Source organism: Magnolia sinica, chromosome 6 (assembly GCF_029962835.1).
Source record: "Magnolia sinica isolate HGM2019 chromosome 6, MsV1, whole genome shotgun sequence".
In the NCBI taxonomy this organism is placed as follows: Eukaryota; Viridiplantae; Streptophyta; class Magnoliopsida; order Magnoliales; family Magnoliaceae; genus Magnolia; species Magnolia sinica.
Window position 1 is genome coordinate 82,750,807 of NC_080578.1, and position 10,606 is coordinate 82,761,412.

General features: G+C 39.7%; 1 protein-coding gene across 2 annotated transcripts; it reads left to right on the plus strand.

Annotated features, from left to right (window-relative positions):
• Positions 1 to 4,796: 4,796 nt before the first annotated feature.
• On the plus strand, positions 4,797 to 8,964 carry LOC131248943 (photosynthetic NDH subunit of subcomplex B 5, chloroplastic-like). 2 transcript variants are annotated; one of them, XM_058249471.1, is made up of 5 exons: positions 4,802 to 5,163; positions 6,008 to 6,074; positions 6,930 to 6,992; positions 7,080 to 7,138; positions 8,427 to 8,964. In XM_058249471.1, the coding sequence occupies exons 1-5, from the start codon at positions 4,891 to 4,893 to the stop codon at positions 8,652 to 8,654; spliced, it is 690 nt and encodes a 229-aa protein (XP_058105454.1). In that variant the 5' UTR covers positions 4,802 to 4,890; the 3' UTR covers positions 8,655 to 8,964. The 2 variants fall into 2 exon arrangements, with proteins under 2 accessions (XP_058105455.1, XP_058105454.1); XM_058249472.1 differs by lacking the exons at positions 6,008 to 6,074; positions 7,080 to 7,138 and having other exon boundaries at positions 4,797 to 5,163.
• Positions 8,965 to 10,606: the final 1,642 nt, after the last annotated feature.

A 10,606-nucleotide genomic window follows, 5' to 3' on the forward strand; every position in this document is an offset into this window, starting at 1 on the left:
TTTAATGCTTATTATATATTCTCTTTAATTAGATTTCTTTATATTTGATTTTGTATTCTGTATTCTAATTTTATTTGAAAGAGGAAGTGAAGTATTTTCATTACTTGGAATCAAAATCAAATCAAGCTAGCCTAAGGTGATTTAAATTTAAAATCAATCTCGAACCTAGAATCATTTCATAAGTGAGTGTGGACATTGAACTTCTACGTTGAACTTCTACTCTGATTTGGTTCTTCCGGCCTACATCAAAAGGAGAATATCCAGGTATTTTACAGCTTTGTAAATTCTTTATTTTAGTTTCATAGAGATTGTACTAGAAAAATCTCTTTGTTTTGGTTTGTTTGAGGTGATCTAGAAAACTCAGAGTGTGGGGTTTTTTGAATTGTGTAAGCCCACTTGAAAGACACAATTGTGAAGGTTTTAGGTGAACCTTGAAAAACCTATTTTCATAGTGAACGTTAATATTCACTGTGTGAGGATATTAGGAGTGGAGTAGTTGTGTGGCTGTTATTTAACAGTTGGTATACACACAAGCGAACCACTATAATTCTTTGTGTTTGGTGGACGTGTGGTTTATTTTATTTACTTTTGTGATTTAAGATCGTGAGATGTATTTGTGGATGTGAATGTTGTAATCTTTACATTTCAGCATTGTGTGATGAATGTTGTAATAGATTAGTTTCTATTTCTTTCATATCCTCTTCAGTTTGAGTTTTTGATACTCACCCACGTTCTATTAAGGTTGTCCTGCCAAAAACCATTAGTTTTTTGTGTTAGGTTGTCCTTAGAACCAAGTTTGTATCAACCTCTCAATACTAGATTTTTGACGTTATTTTACATTTCTGCATTGTGGATTGTTTAAGTGCTATCTTTATTTAATTGTTTAAATTTTGCTGTTAATTTTTTAAAATTTGGCATAGTCCTATTCAACCCCTCCAACACCCCCCTCCCCCCCCCCCTAATAGCTCGGCCTTTTCACATAATGTTCGATTTTTCCACAGACATGGTAAGAGCCTTTGAACTTTTCGTTCTTCTTCTAAGTTTTCTTGAATTTTCCTTTATTGGGTTTTAAGGAATCGTCTTTCTCGTGATTCTTGTTATTCACATTCTCTATTGTATGCATTTTGGATGAAGAATTTCCATTTTCATTCTTTTTATCGCGGTTGCGGGATTCTTCCTCTATTTAAAGATGTTTCTGGATTTGTTCTAGTGTATAGTCCTCAGTTTTATGCAACAACTTTTTTATATAGTCTTTCACATCGGGTGCAATTTTGTGATAATAGCCCCAACTTAGAATGACTCAGGAAGATTAATTTTAATGGCCATGATTTTATTCACTATTAGTTGCAATTCTTGGATTTGAGGCAGTAGCGGTTTGTTATCTACCATGTTATAGTCGAAGTACCTGACTATCAGGAAATTATTGGTACCTCATTCTTCAGTTTTGTATTTGAACTCCAGGGCGGTCCAAATCTCTTTTGCAGATGATGCATGTGTGTACATATCGTACAGACAGTGGGAGAGCGCATTTAGAATGTGTCCACGGCATAGGAGTTCATCTTCAGCTCGTTTATTGCGGGCGGCGATCACTTCAGGTGTGTCCTCGTCAATAGCTTTAGGCAATGGTTGCAGATTAGGATCTAGGATGTAATAGATCTTTAGCGTCATCAAAAGGAACTTGATCTTGTCTTACCACCTTGTAAAATTGGTTCCATCGAACCGATCAAGGCGAATCAAGTCCTGATTCATCAGTTTGATAGATGATACGCTTTCGGCTTCGATCTCAAAATAATGCTTTAAGATTGTTGATAAAATAATACATAAATAATATTTTCTGTAAATAGGTAAATCGAAAATAATTAGGACAGGTTGAAACACGTATGAGAATGCTGTCCTTAAAGTGTTATTTGCCCCTACTCAAATAAATGAGTATGCTGGAAGGTTCCAGGCAAATAGCTTCTAGGATACGACGAGCATGGTGTGGATCTGCGTTCAGCAAATACGAGGATCCACTAATGGAACTCTTGTACACAATTTCTAGCAGAAATAAGTAAAAGAAAAATCCCAGAATTAGAGAAAGAGAAGGAAAATTAGACCACAACACTAGTCTGTTCTTCGGGCAATTTTTCAGATGAATTGTTTTAGACCACCTTGCTGGTCTATTCTTCAGTCTTAGGTTTGGATGAACCTTGCTGGCTAGCTCACTAGAGTACAATGATACTTTTTGAGTAATTTGCATGAGGGTGGTTTAGTGTGTTAGTGATGGTTTGGAAACCCATCTAGGCACTGTATCTATAGGCTAGGATGGTTGACAGTTTTGGTCCAGGGCCATTAAACCATATGATCGTTTCTAGATGTTGGGAGAAACTAGCCGTTATTGGTAATTTCTAACTGTTACGCATGTGGTGTAACAACTGCTGCATGCAATAGTTTCTAACCGTTTAAATTCATTGGCTAGCCATTTCTAGTTGTTGGGCTAGCCACATGCAACAGTTTCTGCATGGTTAGCCTTAATGTGCATGAAGAGTTAAACCTTACTCCAACGACTAGTATTTTCAGCCTCTATATTAGTCACAGGGTCTCATTCAGACCTCTAGACACCCAACCACCTGCCTTAGCTCTCTGTCGCACTGCGACTTGCACTTATCTCGTGAACGGCGACCTTCTGCGACACGATGTGGACGTTCGAAGTGCGCCACTAGCACCTCTACAGCCACACTGCCTCACATGCCCACGCTCGTGACCGAGACTGTGCCCGAGCCCGAGTGTGAGCGCGTGCGGGTGTTCCAATGCTTCCACACAAGCCCAATACACCTCAGACTAAGTAAACATAAAGGTATTCCACCTTTCTCATATAAACACAGAGTTTTCCTTCCCCTTTTCCAATGTAGGACTATTCCCAAAACACCAAAAAGTAGGTTTTTGCAAAACAACTTTAAATAATTATTTATATAAATTTGTTTATTAAAATATATTTAAAATCAATATTCTATAACAGTATGTCTTATATTTGCAGCGTCTATCTATTTTGTGAGATTGTTTTAGGGCATGACCCTCCGAAATGAGGTAGATCCAAAGCTCAAGTAGACCACATCATAGAAAGTAGTGAGGATTAAACGCCTACCATTGAAAACTCCTTGGAAGCCATGGACATTTTGATTTAAGCTGATTTTTGCATTTTCCTCTCATCGTGTGGTCTTATGAAGAAGTTGGACGGCAAATAAACATTATGGTGGGCCCTAGGAAGGTTTCAACGGTTGGCATTATTGTCCACAACTTTATGTGGAGTGGTCCCCGTGAGCTTTGGAATTGCCCCTTTTTTAGGTTTGTGCCCTAAAATGATCTTGTGAGATGGAAGGATAGTGTGAATATAATACATACATCGGCACCACAAAAGTTGGTGATGTCAACACACCATGAGTAGGCCACACCACGTAATCTGCTTTCCTACGATGAAAGCACAAGCATGTCATTTCACCTAAGGGATTCTTTACTTTTCACTGGTGGTTCCTTGGGGGCACTAACGTCCATTTCCTACCGACAGTAGCCACCGGATAATGCTTTGTGAACCCTACCATGATGTGTGTGTTTTATGCATGTCATCCATCCATTTTTCAATATCATTTTAGGGCCTGAGCTCAAAAATAAAGTGGATCAAAATTTTACTTGGACCACACCACAGAAACAGTGGTGATTGAACTTCCACCATTAAAATTTTGATGTCAAGCGGTTTGCGGACACTTTCATATCCAAGATGGATCAGGGTAGGCCTGATCAAAGGCAGAAGTCATCAAGACCGTTAGAACTTAAAATAGACATATTTGACAAACCCAAATAAGTTACTCGACATACCACGTGATCTTAGGGTAGAACGATCTACTTTAGCCAACTAACTGGCTATGCCAGGTTGTCCATGCCAAATTTGCACGATTCCATCAATCGATGGTCAAAAATCAAATTTATTTTCCTCATGGATTCAAGAGACCGTCAAAATTTCTTCAGGGCTACAAAAGTTTTGAATGAAGCTGATATTTGTGTTTTCTTTTAATGAATGAACGTTGGACTTAATAATCAGGTTGGATCGAAAATAAACATTGCAGTAGGACGTAGGAAGTTTTTAGTGGTCAGCGTTCACCACAGTTTTCTTGTGGCGTGGTCCACTTGAGATTTGGATCTGTTTCATTTTTGGATCATGCCCTGACATGATCATGGAAAAATAGATGGACAGTGTGGATAAAACACATATATCATGCGGGTCCACATAGCAGTGGCTACTCTCCAGGCATTAAACTAGATCGGTTCCGCCTGAATCCGACTCATGCGCACGAGTTTAAATGAAATGCCCCGTGCAACTATAAGTCATTTGATACTCTGGAGAATGTGATGGTTCATATACATGCCCTCGAAAACTGCACACCTGGCATATGATAATTCAAATTTAACCATTCAGATCGTGAATTCCTCTCTAGATAGTTTATAAGACAAACTTATGATCCGTTGGACCGTGCCAACCTGTGATTAATAGAGACTTGCTTGCTGAATTTAAATTTATCTATTTTTCATGAGCCATCCATCAGAAATCCATGGATTGTCCATTTAATGCATGATTTGATCATAATTATTAGTTTATGATCCATCTAAAGTAGTCCAACTATTTGGACGGTTTAATTTGAGTTACGTACATGACACATGAACTATCAACCAGCGCATGTGTATGAACCATAACACGCTATCAGAGTATCAAATTTCATTATCAATTGCATAGGGATAAGGAGCGAAGCGAGCGCTCTCTTTCACTCAATTTTCAATAGAAAAAGAATACAAAATGGGAGGAAAATCTCAAAGAAAGAGGGCTGCAATTTCAAAAACAACCAAACTCCAGAAGCAGAAATGGCCATTTCTCAGTCCTTCATCATGGCCGGTTATTCAGTACCTCTCGCCCTCACTCCCAAACCCTACTGCAGAATTAGGGCTAGGGTTTCTTCACATCCTAAAACATTAACTTTCCTCCGCCTCGAGAAATCCCACCCGCGCAACCTCAGCAGCAGCAGCAGCAGCAGATCTTACTCCAACACTAGATTGAATGCTGCTGGGCTATCGGAAATCGAGCCCGATCTCTCCGAAGAGGCGCGCGATCGGTGGGCCACTAACGGTATCAGCCCTGTAAGCAATCCCATCCGCTGCTTCTTCCCTGTTTCCATCCGTGCGCAGTGCGCACCGAGAGTTTGGTGCTCAGATATCTTCCACCATTTAAAGATGGTTGGCGGGAATCTAGCAAGTATCTGAAAATGCGTTTTTTTTTTTTTCGTTTTTAAAATCGGGATTCTCTACAATTCTTATTCACCTGGGTACGCGAATTGCGTAATGAGTAAACTCTGTGGGCCCCACCATATTGTACGTGTCTTATCCACTTGATCTTTGGATATGCTTCAGTTCTGGGCTCATGCCCTAAAATGAGGAGCTGTTAAAACGGATGAATGGCGAGGATAAGACACATACATCATGGTGGGTCCCACATAGCTACTGAGCTACTCTGTACTCAATCCGCTACTCCGTACGCAATCCACGTCCTTCACAAGGGCGCAAAGGTTATTAACAACCGTGGAACTTATTCCACTACCTGTAAATGTCATTCAACTTTCTATGTGGGGTCCACCATGTGAGACCGTGATGATGGGATGCCCCAAAACTCAGGTCTATATAATCAATAGGTGAATCACACCATAGAAAAACAATGGACATCATCAACAAACTTCCAAATTCACATGGTAGCCCATGGTGGGGCAACCCTTCTAGATGGGTAGTGTGCCCCACAAGCAGAGTTGTAGAGTAAGCTTTTTCTACAAACATTGTAGAGGATCCACCCCCTTTTAAAAAAAATTAGAAAAAACCCCAATTTTGAATGCTTGTTAAGATTCCTGCTACTGTTGTTGGACTGTAAGTAGATGTGTGTTCACAAACTTTTCCTTATTTATTTATTTATTTATGTTTATTTTCTGAGTTTCAGGATGAATTTATTTATGGAGAGTATGATGGGCACCACACATATCACGAAGGCCATGAAGGCCATGAAGGTGATATTCTCAAGGACAACCTGAAATATTGTTTACATGGAATCCACTGTGGTTGATCAAGGCCCTTCATCTGGTGGGCCTTGCTTGGATGGCCTGTAGTGCAAAATGGCACTGATGGGGCAATCCTAACCACATTGAATGGACCCTTCTCACTAGGTATGAACTATTGTCCTTCATACTTTAGCTGTCTATTTGCTGGATCAGCCATTATTTGCACCATGGACCATCCACAGCAGGGTGTATCAATCTGTTAGTGCAGTTTCCCACATGTAGGGCAGCTGGGCAGCATGGATTAACAACTCATCTAATTCAGCTATGTCTAAGTTGACTCGGACATGGTCAAGTCGGATCCAGTTCGAATCCATGAGCATGCATTCAAATAATCGGATCACCCATTACTGTCTTGACTCGACTCAGGACTGAACGAGTTGCCGAGTCTTAAAACCATGCTGCGCAGGTGTCCTTCAGAGGTCAGACTATACTTTTGCGTAATCCGATGGAGTATTTTCCATTTACCACATTTTTATTATTATTAGTTAAGGACATATATATATTTTTTAGTGATCCAATGAGGGAGGGAGAGTGGTTTGCAAACAGTGATGGCGATATCGATGCTCCAATGGTCTGCAAGCATTGATGACAATACTCCAATCTGGGGGATTCTGATGCATGGGCCAACCATGACGGGGCCCATTGTATCCATGAAGGAAATTTTATTTAAAAATAAAATAAAAAATCCTCAAACTGTGGCTTTTTCATTGTTTTTGCCAAGTCGAATTAAAAGACCTACAGATTGGTTTTGTTGTCGAGATTTGAGTTTTTGAATGCTGCTTCTAACATGAATTTATGATTTAGGGACATTTTGGGAAGGAGTCATGTCAGAGTATACAGCCGCGGAACCTCCTTCAGGTTTTCAAGGTATAACAGCTCACCAACCCTTCATAATCTTATAATTTTGCTTTTAGTTGGTTAATATTACTACTGAATTTAACATTTTCTTGGCAGGGATCATGTCATGGCTCTTTCTTCCAGCCATGGCTGCTGGGTTCGTATACCACGTCCCGGTAAAGAAATATCTAGTTTTAGAAATTCCAAGTTACAGATTTTTTTTTTCATGAACTGTTAGCATAGAAAGTTGGAAGAAGGAAATTTTGGTACAAACTAGTTATTGGTTTCTTTAAATCAGAAATAAATAGGATTATCTTCCTATTGATCCTGGAAAACTGGGTTTTTCTTGTGTTCTTCGACGATTACTTTTCACTTCAATATACTGCATTTGGGCCTGTTTATGTAGGTGAATGGAAGTTTTCTGACTCCAAGTTTCCAACTCTGCTTATGGTTTCTACTGCCTACAACTCCATGTCGAAATGTATTTCATTGTTTCACATGGAAGGGTGCCCCCGAAGTTGATGTGTACTCAAACTTTGGGATTGCTGAATCTCAGACGAGATAAATATATAAAGCAATGGAACCATCATAGTATTTTTTGACTCCTACAGAAGGAAGGATGGTAAATGGATCATTCAACGATCTGGTCAAGAACTACCCCCTTCATGGGTGTTGCAATGGCTCTATTTGCAATATTCCTATCTATTATGTTGGAGATTTATAATTCTTCCATTTTACTGGATGAAATTTCAATGAGTTAGGTCCCATTAGAACCATGAAGTCCTAGCTTTTCAATCCAAAATGAATCACTTAGGAGAGAGAAACAAAACTCAATGAGGTATATGATACTCAGGTTGTGTATGAAGCTTGATGCGCAGGCATGCAGAAATTGTACACATGCCATGTACCAACTCTGATAAAACCTTCTAAATTGTTCAGCCACTGTTGCGAAGTCACAATCCCAAGATCAGATTGGTTGAAAAATCCTAACCTCTAATTCGTGGACACTTGTTTGTGGAAATAACACTGTTGGATATTTTTCATTTTAACTATCCAATAAATGTCCACCAATCCAATAGTCAGATAATCAAATAAGCTTTGATTTTTGGTCCATGATGCATCTACACTGGGTAGAAAATTTTTTATGGTTTATTTTGACTAGTATGCCACGTGGAATTTCTAATTTTGAGTGCCTGCGTATCCCACTCATCTGGAGTATCAATGTTCGTCTCCAACTCAATTGAGTTTTGCTGATGGTTTATGTGCAAAACGACAAATAACTGCTTGTATGGAGCTGTACTGAGAACTTGTCAGCAATGAAAAGATTTTGCAATTCCTTTTTGAGTTTCTTAAACACAATCAATCCTATTGAACTTTTCTCATACATAGTCATGCCCACACTTTAAAATGGCTGTTGACAGAAGCAATCTCTAATCTAACTGCTGTTGTGGTTCATGTTTCCAGGGAGAGTACTTGTATATTGGTGCAGCTGTTTTCGTGGTGATTTTCTGCGCTATTGAGATGGGGAAACCAGATAAACCCCACAATTTCGAGCCTCAGATTTACAACATGGAGAGGGGAGCCCGTGACAAACTGATAGCTGATTACAATTCCATGGACATATGGGACTTTAATGAGAAGTATGGGGACCTCTGGGATTTCACTGTGAAGAGGGATGATATTGTGAGATGAAGGATCATTGCCTACGGACGAGTGCCTAATCATTCCACATCAATCTGTCCATGGTACTAGAAGTTTTAAAGCTCCTAAGGAAGCGTTTGGATGCACAAGCGAATAGAATCATGATCATTCAGTGAAATCAGGTGGAAATGGCAACTTGTAGTTTCATTCCTGTACAGTGCCACTTGAATGTAATGTTTGAATGTTCTAATGCAACTCAAATATGGGTAGTGCATCCAAACACTCAAAGGTGGTGATTGGTTTATGAACTAGCAACCCGTTTGATGACTTCAATGCAGACAATGAAAACAAGAATTTAGAATGTGCTTGGATGCCCCTTGAATTGCTGGAATAAATCCCAATGTGGGAAAATGGTTGCAATTACATGGTTTATGAAAAGAAAATGTACATGAACAGTTGATCTTGAATACACTTGGCAACCGAATCCTTCATGCATTGGGGTTTTTACTCTTTTACAACCGAATAAAATCAGATCAGTTGATCTTGATCACTATATTATTGGTAAATTGGCAAGCTAAAAAAAGAAGAAGAAGAAAGAGTGTTTATGCATTCTTATTTGTTACTGCATCACTGAATTACATATAAATACTTGCTGAATCCTAAACCAACAACAACAATCCCTACAAGTAGAAAGTAGCCAAGGAAGATGAGGCAAAATTCCTTAAAAACATGGGAAAAAAAGTTCAGATTTTAGCTGGTGAACCACATTTCACTGCAGAAGTTTTAATCCATTGCATATCTTAATCTACCATTTGATATGTGAATCTCGTTCCTAGTTAATTTACAAAAACTGAATCATTATGGGCATTTGGATATCATGTTTGTGATGGTGGTTGTGAAATCTTTTCTGGTTTCGACATCATCTTACTATGACCAACTCCTACAAATGTTTGCATCCTAGGGAGCGTTTGGATAGTAAGTTTATTTAAGTTACTTTAGATAAGCTACTTATCCCATGAGCAGCTTATCTTGGTATCCCATGAGCAGCTTATCTTGGTTTCTAATCAACAAATAAGTATGTTTGATAAACAACATATTTATTATCTAAGAAGTAGAAAAGCATGTTTTGTTTCCAACATCACAAGTAATTATCTTGCAAGTCTGTTTGGTCCCGCTCATATCCACCATCCATCATGTGGGCCCCACCTTTGATGTAGGTTGTCCATCATGCTGGGCACACCTTTGATGTGGGCCATTCATCATCAGGGCCAACCTTTAATGTGCACCATTCATTAGGTAGGGCCCACATGTGATGTTGGCTATCCATCATGTGGGGCCCACCGTCAATGTTATTATCCATCATGTGGGGCACATTTCAATATCGACTGTCCATCATGTGGGGCTTGCCTTGGATATGGGCCACTCATCATTAGGCTGACCTTTGATGTGGATCGTCCATCATGTGGGGCCCACTGTTGATGTGGACGGTCCATCTTGTGGGCCCTACCTTCAATGTGGCTTGCCCATCATGTGGGGTTTGCCTTGGTTGTGGGCCATTCATCATTAGGGGCCGACCTTTTATGTGGATCGTTCATCATGTGGGGCCACATCGATATGGACCACAATCATCGTGTGGGGCCTAGCTTCAATGTCCACTGCCCATCATGTAGAGCCCACCTTTAATATAGATTGTCCATCGTCTAGGCCCCACCTTTAAAGTCAATCGTTCATCATACCAGTCACTTTGGATGTGGGTTATTTATCATTATGAGCCAACCTTTGATGTGGATCATCGATTATGTGGGTCCACATTAATATGGGTAATCCATCATGTGGGGCCCACCTTTGATGTAGACCGTCCATTGTGTGAGCCCCACCTTTGATGTGAAAACTCCATCATGTGGGGCCTACTTTGATTCGGACCGTGAGAGAGAGCCTCCCTTGACATGGGCTGTGAGAGAGCCCACTTCGATAGAGAGAAGTAGAAAAGTAATTAATCAAAA